Source organism: Bombus bifarius, unplaced genomic scaffold (assembly GCF_011952205.1).
Source record: "Bombus bifarius isolate JDL3187 unplaced genomic scaffold, Bbif_JDL3187 scf7180000008163, whole genome shotgun sequence".
Lineage (NCBI taxonomy): Eukaryota > Metazoa > Arthropoda > Insecta > Hymenoptera > Apidae > Bombus > Bombus bifarius.
Genome location: NW_022884485.1, coordinates 406,843 through 421,816, shown reverse-complemented (window position 1 = coordinate 421,816; position 14,974 = coordinate 406,843). Strand labels below are relative to the sequence as shown.

The following is a 14,974-nucleotide window of genomic DNA, read 5'->3' as shown; positions in this document are numbered from 1 at the left end:
TCTGGCCGCGGCGGTAAAACTTGAAAATTCACTATCGCATCAATCATCTACGAATTTTTCTTCGCAACCGTGTAGCTGAAAATCGATACGACATGTATTGTTCGACTGTATTCGCGGGCAGACGCGTCTCTCGTGCGACTCGTCAACGAGAGTCGTAAATTCTCGTCTCGATTAGCATCGACGCGACGAATCAACCGAATTCCCTACCTCGATTAGGATGATAGGGATGTTTGGATATAATCTGACACGGTTTCAAAGTTTAAATATAACTATTTATTATTTCATATTTCATCTTCGAAGGCCGAGTGTGCGAATGAATGTAAAGTGTACGCGAAACGATGCTGTTTTCCTGTGTTTCCTAAGCGGAGAGCTGAGTGCAAGTGAAGTATCGGTGATGCATGTGGAAAAGATGAAAACTTGAGATGAGCGTGCGTAGAACGTGGGACAAGCTGTTTCGTCAGTTGTAATTTTCGCTAAGAAAGTTAGGGCAGCGGACATCGTTGCTAATTGGTAGGAAAAACTGGTAGACAAGATGAGAACTGACTGCCTCCAGACTGATGGTCACTCGCAGATGCGAAACGTACGCTCGGGGACATCCCGTGTGTCCCAACATTTAACCGCTAATACGCCCAAGGAGCGCCTCAACTTAAGGAATACATATGCAAGTAAAAATAAGGAACTCGAGGGCAAACGCTAAATCTTACGGCAGGCAGATGTGATCAGTGGAAATAAGGATTAATTTTCGACGCGGCACTATCGGCTCCTTGGGGATTATTGCTGGTCCGAGTGAATATGTTAAGGAAGACGTAGACAGAGAAATAAAACTGGAAAAAGGTGTGTGGCAGCTTAAGAATATTACAAAGTGCTATTCTCGGAAGGTTGTTGTGGATGAAGAAATAGACGAGTTTGTAATGACTGGATCGCGGTACGGAACACGTATAATAAAAGAAATTTGCCTGGCTGTTGTGGCGCGATCGAACCACGCGGATTTCTTCCTCTTTGAACTTCTCGCTAATATGCGATTATTAACGTAACTGGCTAACATGACAAAGTGATATTTGCTGGAATTTTTGAGCGAGTAGATTTACCGAATCCAATGACGAGCTAAACTAGAAACACAAAACGAGAATATTGTACAGTGACATTTTCTAACGAAACGTTTCTTTATCAGGTTCTACTTGATCGATCTTGAATTTCATAGTAACCAAATTTTTTAAGCCACATGGTGGTACTATACTTGAACGATGTCGGTATACTTTAACGCTTGGACTTAATTAACACGTTAACTGCAGATCGCGTGACCTCTCGTTGTAACTGAAATTTCTTGTGGCTGACTAATGTCCTGACTCAAAAGTAGCTGCATTTGATCACATGTTACGAATTCGATCAAATTACATACGAAAATCGTAACTATTTTGTTCCTTTGAACGGAACACTCACATCGCAGCGATAAATTTTCGAGTACGTCACGCGTTAGAGATTGGAATTGAATTTGACAAGTTTTAAGAGAGATGTTAGTAGAAAGGAAAAGGGATGACAATAAGAAGAGAGGATTGTAGACTTAGCAGAGAGGATTAAAGTCGCGAATTCCGTAAGTATCAGTATATCTCGTGACTTACAGTGAGAGAGGAACTATTAAACCGAGCTATGTATACTTAGTCGAACATGGACGATTTATAGCCGCAAGAAACTGAACTCTGCAAATGCGTCAAAAGACACGTCTAACCGAATGCACGGGGATTCGCCAACGAATCCTCACACGTCATGGAGTTTGTGGAATTTTCTTCGAGTTGAAATTTGATCAACCTTAATAAAGTTGATTCGATCAACTTGATTGATATTGAGTTTTAAAATGAAAACGCGACGGTCACAATTTCGTTGCGTGAAGTTTTTGAAACAGGGAGATAATAAAATTAGAATTCACTATTTACACGTGGATATGTATTATTGTATTTATAAATTACAAATTACTATTTACAAATTACAGATCACTGTACTAATTGGTCTACAAATGATAGATTAATATTTACATATTACCACGTTATTGTATTTACAAACGTTCGACTGGAATATTATATCGATCCTTAAAAATTATAGCAGTATGGGAAATCAGAGAGTAGTTACGTTTCAAGTGCTTTACGTGAATTTGTTGGCATAGAAAATGACAGCAGGTCAGAATATACGCGTTAGGTTGGCTCGTGTGAAATTTCATTCTGCCAAAGCTTCAAATTAATAACCCGTGCACGATACCGAACCTTAAATTTTCGATAAGTAATTCCGATATTCAACTGTTAGAAGAAAGAAGCTAAAAAAAGAGTAATTTGCGGGATTGTTATAGAAATTATCGGGATATTTGTAAGTGATTTTTGTCATAAGTTCGAATTTAGAAAATGTATTGCAAACATGGCTTAAAATATAAATGTAAGGTTTGAACAACGTAAATGAAGGGTTATAGTTTTCTAAATCAATGCCTTATGAACGTTATTGCGTGTCTACGTATATTTTATGACTTTCAAATGATTTAATTTATTATCAAATTTATGATAATTCAACGCGAAATAATTTGCTTCTGATATCTCGCAGGAAGCGATCGGAAAAGTTTTGAGCGCTTTCAATCTTGACATAATGAATTTGTTAATTTCGTTGATCACTTTGTTTGAGCTATTAATAAAGGTAATTACATATTATTACCGTGAAAGGATTATTGAACCGAGTAATTTTCATATATGTATGTATTTTGTTATTAATCGTAAAATATCTTCATTAGTCGAATGTTAACTGTTACGTGAAACGAAGGTCTGCTTTGGTTTTTGCATTATTGAAGATAATCAAATTCATTGCACCCCGATTAAATATTAATGCCAATAATTCGTGCCTGTTTACTCGCGTGTTTGTGTGCTGTTTTCATTGTTTTCCATGTTTCCATTTATATCCCTCTTGAAATTTCCATTTTTGGAATATAGGACGATTCTTCTCTCTCTTTAATTTTTTAAATTTCACCATTTTTTTATTTTTTTTTTTTTTTAAAGATATTTCATAAATTTCTGACAATCCAATTTTTCAAATTTCTGACTATACCAAGTAAATAATTATTCTTTGAAAGCCATAATTGCTCTTGCAAATTTTATTTTTCCATCAATGTTAATGCTTAATTTGTTTGATCAATGTTTGATTTGTTAATTAAAGTTAGTCTCGCATATTCATGAATGATCGAAGTTATATCGAATTATCGTTCCAGGAGGATAACGAAGGACTAGACGGTATCTAAATTTTCTAACTATCGAAGAATCGAACGACTTAATTCTGTATAATTTGTAACTTGAAGTTTATATTACGCATATATCTATAACTTTAAAATTTTATTTCGTATGTTTATGTACATTATCTTTCTATACCATCACGCGATCGAATTGCCATCGAATTGCTATCTATCCACAGTAGCTATTAATTCTTAATACTACCATCAAAATGCAAATCTGTGACCAAGCATAATCCCCTTTTTTCCAACGAAGAAACACTAGATATCGCTTTCTCCTCTGACGCTATAATTACGAAGCCAGATGCGATATTCATGAAGATTTCATATGTGCCGCTTTGCAGAAGTATTTGATAAATTTTTTAAAGCGTCCATTCCTGCATGAAGCCACGCTGTCGCGCTTCTATTACGCTAATTGTGAATTACGACGCCTGTCGGTTATTAACGTTTACGAGTTAACGAGGCACGATAACGAGCGGCGGCACAAGATCGTGAACGTTCGGACCGAACTTTTCTATTTAAAAGTTTTCCCCGGCAACATTGTATTCGGTCGTAGTTCGATGGTATGTCAAACTTCGTAACAGGGGAGAGGGATACGACTTTAGGTGGATTAAACACGCAATGGAGATTTCCGTGCGCGATAAACTTCCCTGGATTAATATTTTTTTTCGTTCGATCGTTTGTTTAAACTTTAATAGGATCTAAACAAGAGGAAAGTAAAAAGCCGTGAAGCTAAGTAAAACCATGACGCACGACCAGCGAGTGATTTTTTCCAAACGTTTGCACGGATAGATAAAAATATGTAAACAGAAAGAGAGATTCGAAATTGTTGAAATATTTGTTGCGTGATATTTTCTGTTATGTGCATATTAAACTAGTGCCCTATCGTTTACTGCATTTGAAACATTGTTGAAATACTGAAAAACTGTATGTTACGATACAGAAATAACAAGAAGAAAAACGATTACTACATTCACGCGACATTCAGTAAAATATTGAACTATAGTGGACTTTGTACAAGACCATTTTTATCATACTTACAGTGGCTAGAAAAAGTATCGACACATACGTACTTTTATATTTCAACGAAGCGTTCTACATCTGATTTTCATAATAAAGTTTCAAATTTTTACCCTCGTACGAAGACACTACCGAAGAATGCCAAGTTTAATATACTTGGTCTTAATTAATTAGTATACGAAGAACGCCGTGAAAATACTTTTTGCAGCTACTGTATTTTATTTTCGATTATTTGCTCGATTGAGTACAAGAGTTAAGGGTAAACTTAAATGAGCCGCTAAACTAATCAAACAAACTCATTCCAGTGTTTGCAAACCAGCGATAATAACTACGTCTATGTAGACGTCATCATTGGTGTCGTGGAAGTTTGATATAAAGCCATCTAAAACTGACTCTGCCAGCTGGCGAACATTCGCAAGAGAAGTCCTGCGAGAATAGAAACGGTCTGATATTCTTCTTTGTCTCTCCGCCCCTTTCGTTTCCTCGGACGGATTCGTTCTCCTCATCCTGACCATCTCTTTCTTGGTCTGTCTAACCGAAGTCCTTCCTAGGACAGCGATAATGTGCATCATATATTAGTTCGATATACGATCGGTTCACCAAGACTCGTGTGATAAGTGAAACTGGCCTAACTGCACTGTAGGCAACGGGGTAATTTACGTACAGCAGCTCGCAAAATTATTCGTACACTTACGTGCCATAACAGTCTTATGTACGCATATTGTGCAATTTATACAAAACGTTTTGAAATTTCATTGGCGCTAAAATGAAGTTTGAACCGAATGTGAAAATATATATGGAAGTTACAAGATACCTGGAGAGTCCGTGCTGTATTTTCCTATAAAATAAAGAATAGAACTTAAAAGAACGATTTCTGTGGTTGATAATTAAATTTTAAGTAAAACAGAAACCAAGATCAGAACGTAGATCCAAGGAAAATATACCAAAAGAAGGTTCAAGTGGAAAGAGCTAAATTCAGATAGAATTTCTAAAACAGCGTCGTTTCAACTGAAGTATTTGAGAATCCCAGCAATAAAATCTTTCCTTATAGGTTAAGATATAATCTTTCCTCTGTATCTGTGACTTTATAATATTTATCTAGCTTTAAACTAATTAGAATACGTCTTTGGTAGAAAGCAACTATATAATTAACAGCAGTTTTACCAATCAAAAGGGAAATATCAATTGGGTGAAATTACTATTTTGAAGGAAAACCGTAATTTTCCTTATGAAGTGATATTTTGCGATGTTTGTAACTGTGCGTAAACATTTTCTATCGCGATAGAATGGCAAAGAGACTCGTTCACTCGCCTTTGTCTCGATAAATCGATTTTGTCTCTATATATTCACATCGAAGCTGCTTATAATTAAATTTGTTTCAAACTCCTTACACGTATATATGGTATGTATTTGATCTTTTCATGTTCTTTTTGTTCTGTTTTAGATATTCCGCGACTCTATTTGAGTCTGCTCAAATCACGTTATCGAATGCGCAAAACGTTCAGTAGATAACTCGATAATAGTTATCGACGTGTGTTTCAATTTATAAAATAAATATATGTGATACTTGTACGCGAATGTACGATAGACGCATGAAACAATTACCGCAATATCGAATATCTGCTTCAATTAATTATGAATTGTAATTATTATGTACAGGGTGGAAGGAAATTATACGTCGCCCCAATTATCACATCAGGATCGGTGGGGTTTTGTTAAAAAAAGGGTGCCACGAAATTGACATTGACTCTGAAATTCAGGGCGAAATTCTTTTTCGTTTGCATCACACTCTACTCGTCGCGAGAGAACCATCCCTGTCAAAGGAACTGTTTTACTTACAATATGAATATGTTTACGAAGAAAATTTACAATATAAGTTGCGTATTATCGACGAAGCAGAAGAAAGCTACGCATTAGCTCGAGAAATTCATAGAAATTTGATGAGGGATAATAGAGGGCTATTAAACTGTAACTAAAGTATAACTTTCGATTAAATAGAAATTCCAGATTGACGCGATTTCCAGCAGTTAGGCCAACAATTTGCTAATCAAGAATATCGCGTATACTGGTACCAACGAGAACCTAAAACTTCACTACCGCGTGTGGCAGTAAACTGAGAGGGAAACTATTAGCTACTTGCGTCGTATGTCGTTCAAATGTAACCAATTCGCATCATAACACTAGACTGTTGATGGTGCGCGTATCAGCAACAGAACAACATACGCTACTAGGGTATTATTTACGAGCAGCAGTAAATTATCAGAGACGACACGGCTACTTAACCTGCATCTGACTATGAAGTAAAAGCTCATTGTAAATAAAACAGCTGCAAAAGCTATTGAAGCTTCAACTCCATTTTTCAAGAGAACGGTTGAGTTTCCGACCGAATGGCACCTTTGAGAAAGTCGTCGCTCGCGACCAGTAAAATACAATGCAAGCAAAAAAATTTGATCTGGAATTTCAGAGTCAAGGTCAGTTTTATGCGACACCTTTTCTTAACAAATCTCCATCGATCCATAACGAGATATAGAATCACGCTACAATGATCGCGGCGTAAAATTTTCTATCACTCGGTATATGTACGAATTAATCAATTAATATTTTTAAGTACGTATCAATTAATATTTTTACGTTCCGTGGATTCTAAACGAATTCAATTAATTTCAGAAATTGATCTATTATTTTATACAGTCTGTTTTCGAATTATTTAAACTAATTGCAATCAATAATAGAAAACATTTGAAACGGTACACGTACAAATGAATAATTTCGTTCTTTGCCGAACAAACATTAACTTTTAATTCAACTTACGGAATGACATACCTGCGGTCGTGTTAAATGAAAAAATTTATCGGATGTTCAATCGGGCTTTAGTTCTTTCTGGAAAGATTTAGAAGTAGCCGTAAAAACGTACGAATTTAACGCGGTGCTTTAACCATTAGTCGTTATTAACCTTACCACAATAGGTAGTTGCAGCGACGGGAAACGTACTTCTTTACGGGAAAATTCTCCTCTTTTTTTTTAAATCCTGCAGCGCCGACTACGCCTGACTCCTAAATCCTTTGAGCGTGACACGGACCATGATTCTACTTAACCCACATAAAGTTCCTCTGTGCACGAAGACTTAGAGCTGAAAATGGTGATGGTGGGGTCGACTTGGGAAACGAGAGACTTGCCCAGAGACTTGCAGCTGCAGCGTGCAGGAGTTAATCCTTGATAAATCCTTGAATTCCGTCCTAATTCAGTATCGAGCTACCTAATTTCATTTCGTCATCGACCTTTGAGCTTCTGAACCTTTTGCTTTCGTTCTTACGAAGTCTATTTTTTTTTTCTTTTTTTACAATTCTTCTCTGCCACCTGATAAAAGTACGCATAGTTTGATTTTTCTAGACTTTAAAAAGCTTAAAAAAGGGAAGAAGGAAAATGATAGCGATATCATACTATTCGAATATCAAAATTAATTTCAAGAAACCAAAGTTCCAGACCCTCTTCCTGTTAACTCTCCTATTAATCTTCAGCTCATATTGCTGGATCATAGACGGCACATAATGATACGAGTAGGATTTTTGGATTAATTAATCGCAACTTCCATTCTGTATTTTTCCTGGGTCTTTCGTAAAGTAGCAAATATAAATAGAGATACCGTGAGGTCAAGTAATTTAAGCAATTTCGACTTCAAATTATTATAGTTCAAAAATAACCAGATTACAATATATCGGTTATGGCGCAACTTTCGACGAGAACCTCATCCGAACAAGTATAATATGTTCTATAAAACGTTCAACAACCACTTCCTGCAAGGTAATTACTTATTATATACAGTTGGTAGAAAATTGCTATAAAGAAATCAATTATTTCGAAATTCCTCTGAACTCCTGATGCCGTTAAAATGTCAGTGTTTTACGGGTGTTTTGTGCCTTCATTTTGCTTATATCGGAGAGCACGTTGATTCACGACCGATTCAAGCTGCAAGCTATAAAAACCTGTAATTACTGCGACGGTGAAATTTGTGGCTCTCAAATATTAGTTCGCAACGAGGTGCATATTTTTTCCATGTTTCGCAAACCGCCCTAATATCCCAACGTTATGAGCTTTCGTTTTTTAGTTCTCAGAATAAACATTTCCCAACAAAGGATAATTGATTTCGATCCACTTTTCGTTGAATCAATTAACTTCGTTCCGTTTCTGCTGAAACAACTACATTATTTGCTTTCTCACTGTTCGCGTTTCCACGCACTTTTAATAATAACTGTATGGTCCAATTAGCTGATGCTTCGTTTTCAGTTTGCCCGTATTTTTTGAACGAATGGTACTCAGTCTGACATTATTAAATGTAGCATTGTGAAATTTACCGTTGGAACGTCCAGCCAGCGATAAAAGCATTCGTATTTTTTAAACTAATAACTGGTAAATAATTTTGAAAATCTTGCTCTTTGCTTCGTTTTTATTTCGACTTAAACGTTGTTGAAGGCTATAAGATTCTAAAAATTTACTTTCCTTTGAAAATTATGTACGATTCGACGAATGGACGCAACAGTGAAAGGAATAGTAACTATCGTTGATTCGGAATTTAGGATGTTTAAAGGAACAAAGTGTATATCGAAACTAATACTTAAGTACGATATAAATAACCTCCAACGAAATTTTAACTAAAAATGAAAAAAAGCACAGCACAAAGATCGAGTCGTTATACGACACAGGCTTTTCTCAGTGAAGTGGATATTATTTTCAAAAAGAAAGCAACATCGTGATCATAGTTGCTAACTTTCTGATACTCATCTGTTTACGACTAATTTAAGTTTCAAAGCACGTTGGCGCAAGTCAGATGAGCGTAAGAAGCTGGAAGAATGATTAATTCAATGGTTAGTTGAACGATCCGTTCCGAGCAAGCAAAACGAACACCAGGGAGAGAAGTGGGCGCGTGCTATTAATTAATCTTGCGCTCGATAACGTTTACCGCGAAGGTCGTGGTAAAACTTGCTAAAAGCGAGGAAGACCCTTGAGAAATGTTTCGATATATCAGCGTTAAGCCGCACTGTCAGACGCACTCGGATATTACGCTGAATGGTGCTGATGGATACTAGGAGACTCCTCTCTGTCAGCCACTTGATACACCCATTTCTGAGTATTTCTCACAATTCGTAGGAGATAGTGTGTATCGCTTCTTATTCGACTTTCGCAGTTCCAAAGTATTTGCAAAAATATCCAATGGTTCGCGAACGTATTCGAACAGACAATTTTTTTACGAATACATCGTAAGGAACTTTTATCATATCGTATGAATGTATGGTAGGAAGCTTTTTGCAATTTAATTGGCATTGTAATGAGACACGACTATCGTGATAATAATAGTGAAATTTGAAACAAATCCGAAATTGTACATACAAGTTACAAGACATTTATTATAGACGTACACTTATTGTTCGTGAAAAATTAGTATACAGCGCCTCAATACATACTGTGACTTGTGTCCCATTTAACGTAAGGAATAATTTGGTGATCTTCGCGAAGAGTATTCAGTAAGTGCTTCCAGTAAATGCCTTACAACTTCCATATATATTTTCAGATCCTTTTCATATTTGACCAATGTGAAATAGACTAAAAATCTTGCGTATTATGTAACGTTTTAAAACAACCATTTAAATGACATAATATAACGTAAGTAATATAATTGATTAATATAACGTGAGTTTTATAGTTGAAGTTCTATCGCGCTTGAAATCCTCCGATCTTAGGTATGCACCGACATTAATGCACCAGTTCAGTCTTCTCTCTTAGCCATCGCCACGGTTGACCTCCCCTTTTCTTATTCTCGCAAAAATACGATCTCCTGTGTAAAAGAAGTGGACCTTGTACTCGGCGTTCTTCCATGCGAACTTCGCGTTGGTGCGCACGGTAGGAAGTCGACATCTGTGCAGTTTTAACGTGGTCGGTGGCGTTAGAGATATCCAGTCACTGGAATACCTGAATTTCCTAGTACGAGACTATGCATCGTTGAATATTATCAGCGTAAATAAAACTCTGGAATCTTCGTACCATTTTTCAATATACTTATCCTGATCTGAAACCAGGATAACGAAACCTCGCGTTGTTATGCATCGCGTGAGTGGTGCATTGTTCGAAACTATGAATGGAACGTTTCCCATTCATGGAATCTGTTCGAGACATGTTCCTTCTTCAAGTATCCAAGAATAATTAACGATTAATATCCAGCAAAAAATTATCGTTTTGGATAACGCAGTGTAAGACTTTTAAGACGATATCAAGTTCTTATTCGATTTTTTTACGTTACGTAATTTATCCACTTTTTAAGTAAATATAATAATTGTCTTAAAATTTCCGAGCGGGAACGTATATTAATCCTGTAGGTAATATGGGAGAATATCGAAGAATGTTCTGATCTGAAAAGGAAAATTAGGAGGGTGCGTGTATTGCTATGTAAAGAAAAGCGAAAATCGCGTTTCAGTGACAAATACGGCAGAAATTTAGGAATGCCGCCTATGAGCTTTTTTGCGTCGATTCATCAAGCAAGTTTTGTTACAGTTCCAGGCACGGATACGCTACGTGGAATCTTCACCACGTGGCAGAGCAATCTGTGACCGCAAAAATCACAGGTCTCGCAAAAACAGCACCATGTTTCACGAGCGTGATGAAATATGGCGATGACCGTCAAACATATCTAGAAATGTTAACAAATTCGCTGATACCTTCTACTTTCGAAAGTTTAATGCTGTTGATATAAAAATCTCACGGCAAATATACGGAGTACGTTTATATCAAAGCTACGAGTGTTAAAAAATAAATTTTTATCTAGATGCTGATAGTAACTAAAATTATGAAATTAATTCAATGGAGCAACTAGATGGTGATTATTTATGAAAATTGAGAATATAAGTATACGGTTGAAGATATATTCTACTCATAAAATCTTTCTTTGCGTATTAAAAATCAACTGGAACAATTCGATATTTTAGTGGTCAAATAGCTGAGTTCACGGAAAGCCAAAAATATACTATTGTTAATTTGTATAATTTTTATTTAACTATATGAATCTCAAGAGTCTCGAGACAATTACTATATCTCGCCCAAAATTGAAAAAAATTATAAACGAATTTTATTATAATTATTCACCTAATTTGATAGTTTACGCGATAAATAAAATATATACCAACGTATCAACAATTTGACTAAAAAATACGCGCAAATACGTACAGAAATATCGAAAAGCTGCTAATAATAGTAGAGACGCCCTATGACTTTTAAACGGGAGTGTATTTGCGTATACCATACTCCCTGCAAACGAAGACGTCAGACGAAAGCAGCGAAAAGACGGGCATACTCTTTAATCTCTGGCTCTTTGGACGATAATCTTTCTCTGCCAGCGTAATTGCTTAACCCATGCAGGTAATAAGGTTATCCAGCGGTCATCATCGATCAAGGCCTTAAATCGATCGAATCACCGACTCTCCGTTGGCTTAACGCGCTTCGAGGAGCCGACCCCGTTACCGTGAGGTGTAATTCTCTTCCATTCGATTGGGCAAAGTAGTTCACGTATACCTATAAAGAGAATCGTCGACTATTGATGGAAGACTGTTCTCGTATTTCTTTCTTTGTCGTCCCATTCCTTTGGTCGTTTCCGTCGTGTTTTCTGGCCTACGCCAACGATCCCCGTTTTCACCGACGCGACGTTCCTTTTGTCATTGTAGTATCTTTGCAGTTTCACCTTTAACTCTTCTCGTCTAAAACCCTTGACGTCGACCTCGACTCTCTCTTTCTCTTCTTCCAACCTCTCTGTATCTTTTCGTCCACCACTTGTTCTCTGTCTCAGTTTCTGCACCTTTTTCCACGAGATCTCGCAACGAGCCGAGTCACTCGAAGGTAAATTATCTCACCTCCGTTGAAGGGCACATCTCGAGGAACATATAGTACGTATTTAAGCCAAGAATCGACCTTGGGGGTTCTTCTTAAACTGCGCGAACGTGTCGATGAATGGACTAGGTTTTTCGCGTCTTCTGAAGTGTTGGTTACCATGCGAATTATATATATTATATTATATTATATTATGTTATGTATTATATAAATATATATACAGGGTGGTTGGTAACTGGTGGTATAAGCGAAAAGGGGGTGATTCTACGCGAAAAAAGAAGTCGAAAATATAGAATAAAATTTTTTTTTTAATTTTTTTCCTTTTTTTTAATTTTTCCATCGAGACAATGATCTACAGTGAGATCCGTTATAACGTACCGCACGCGTACCGAGCGAAGATTCAAAGTCGATTTTTTCGAAAACAAAGCCTCGAACGAAAAATTTTTATTCTATATTTTTGACTTCTTTTTCGCGTAGAATCAACCCCTTTCCGCTTGTACCACCAGTTACTAACCACCCTGTATATATAGACTATGGATTTTTATGCAAATTCATATTTTTGGGAATATAATTACAAGGTTCGAGCCTTGGTAGAAAATTGATTTATGTATCATTATATTTATGTTGAATATTTATTATTATATTATTATAGTATTATAGGAAGCACTATAGTTTGGCTATTTTATATATTTTCTCATTTTAATGTGCAATTTTGTACTTCCAGATTTGTCATAAATGTATAAAAGCGCCAGTCTATTCATACATTTTGCTAATAGAAACCACAATATATCTAGATGTACAGCATTAAATTTACTATAATCGTGTTTGTTATAGTACCAAATTGTACCGAACCATGAAACTTATCTTATCACGAGCGCTCTAAGAAATTTCGTATCGTGTACCGCCGATGTTCACCGTAAAACATGTTCACTGTAAAAACCGTGTTCACGCATAAATCTTGTTGCGGATAAGTGAAAACTTTAAAGGGATTAACTATCTCCCGTTGACGAATATGGGCCTTCTAACTTTATTGATCCAGTTATTTTTGCTCGGTCGCTTTTATACTACTCGGAAATTTTACTTATATTTTCTTGAATAATGGATTCGAAAATAACATGTTCATAGTGGGTCTTATTTTGATTGTTTTACAAAATAGAATTTTTTTTAGAGAAAGTTAATCTCGGTATTTCTGTAATCGTATCTCGAGATTAAAATCTATTATTTTTCGAACGAGAGTTAGTTACATAAGATTCAATTTTCTCACAAACCGGACGTAGTTTGAAGCAAACGCGAGTTACAACGTGGATTAATTAATTTGAAATGTTAAAAAACGGAGAAGTAAATGATGATAAGGATGGTGATTCTGTACAGTTGTAATAGAAACGCTTCAGGACAGGACGTTCTACATAGAACGTAACTCTTAAATTATTTTTAAACGAGAATTTAATTGAACTCTTAAATTCCTTCCAACATTTCTACCGACCACTCCGAGTTAAAGTATTTAAATAATCTATCGTATTTTAATATATTAACCCTAATTTTCACACTTTACGATAATTGTAAAATTTAATAAATTGTGGCCTCTAGAGAAACTAACTTAATACCAATATATTTTACGATAAAACATTTCGGTAAAAACGAAATAAAATTAATGTTTTTTTTTCACTTTTATGCTTCTCCAAAATTAACGATTCGTGCTACGTATTTTATACTACGTTTCTTCTCGTATTTTTACTGCCATGTGAAAGCTGTCAAATCGTAATACAAACATTTAATTAAGAGGAAGAGCGGCAAAGGTATACGGAGCGAATGTCGCTTCGTTTCATTTCACGATTTATACGAAACTTTGGAATTTTTCATTGCACTCTAAAAACTTTTATCTTCATAGAAACGCTAGAGTTGCACCTTTCCCTGTTTCAATCGTTACGCGTACACGGATATCTCGTTACAACGGGTCACATCAGAAAAGATTTCTCGTTCGATTTTACTTTCAACTCCCTGTGGTCGCGACATCCATGAGAAACGTTCGAATTTACATAACAATCGATTTAGCATTCGGCCTCCACTCCCAAAGACGTCGAATTACCCAAATTGAATACATCTAGAAGCCATGAAATAAATAAGATAAATCGCAAGCCACATCGTCGTCGACGCGGCAACAGCCGAGACAGAAATGATGCGAATAGATCGGAATCGATTAAAGAAAAATCGTGGAAAGTACCTAACGAATTAACGATTGAAGCTCGCAGGAAGAAATCCTCGCTGCTTCTTTTACACAAACCAATAACATGTCAAAGCAACAAGTTTCTTATTATCGTAAGAAAATTGCGTTATTCGGCGATATGTATCGCTTCATGACATAGACACGTTATACGCGTCGCGTTGCCAGGGACGAAATGAATCACTCAACTTTTGGTTTGGTTATTCACGATATAGGATAACATACCAATAAGTTGCTTTTAACGAAAGGTATTCCGTTACAGTTGCCTGAATAGAGCGGATTTAATCAGGGTGCACGACGGTACGGATTCAGGGGCGCCCACAATAGCTGTGCTCTGCAACCAAGGAACGGAAGTGGAAGTACTCAGCACCGGGTCAGACCTGTACGTCGAGTTCGTCGCTAATTCCGAGTGGCCGGGCCAGGGTTTCAAGGCGATGTTCCAATTCCAGCCATTGGACGATGCGCCGCATCCTGGTGGGTAACGAAAGACACTGTTTCCTGACATTATGAAAATCCACCGATATAAACCATCTCTTCCCCTCGATTCCATCTGAATTTCCGTCATACCGTGTTGTTTGAATAATCAAAAGCTTCGAGCTGCAGTCGCT

The 14,974-nt window shown here is 36.5% G+C and overlaps 1 protein-coding gene across 1 annotated transcript in view; it reads left to right on the top strand.

Annotated features, from left to right (window-relative positions):
• LOC117208899 (suppressor of lurcher protein 1) overlaps nt 1-14,974 on the top strand; it is a 526,325-nt gene that overhangs the window by 227,116 nt on the left and 284,235 nt on the right. Inside the window, exon 7 of the mRNA XM_033450406.1 lies at nt 14,629-14,840. Coding sequence (XP_033306297.1) covers nt 14,629-14,840 — 212 coding nt within the window. The remainder of the gene's footprint in view (nt 1-14,628; nt 14,841-14,974) is intronic.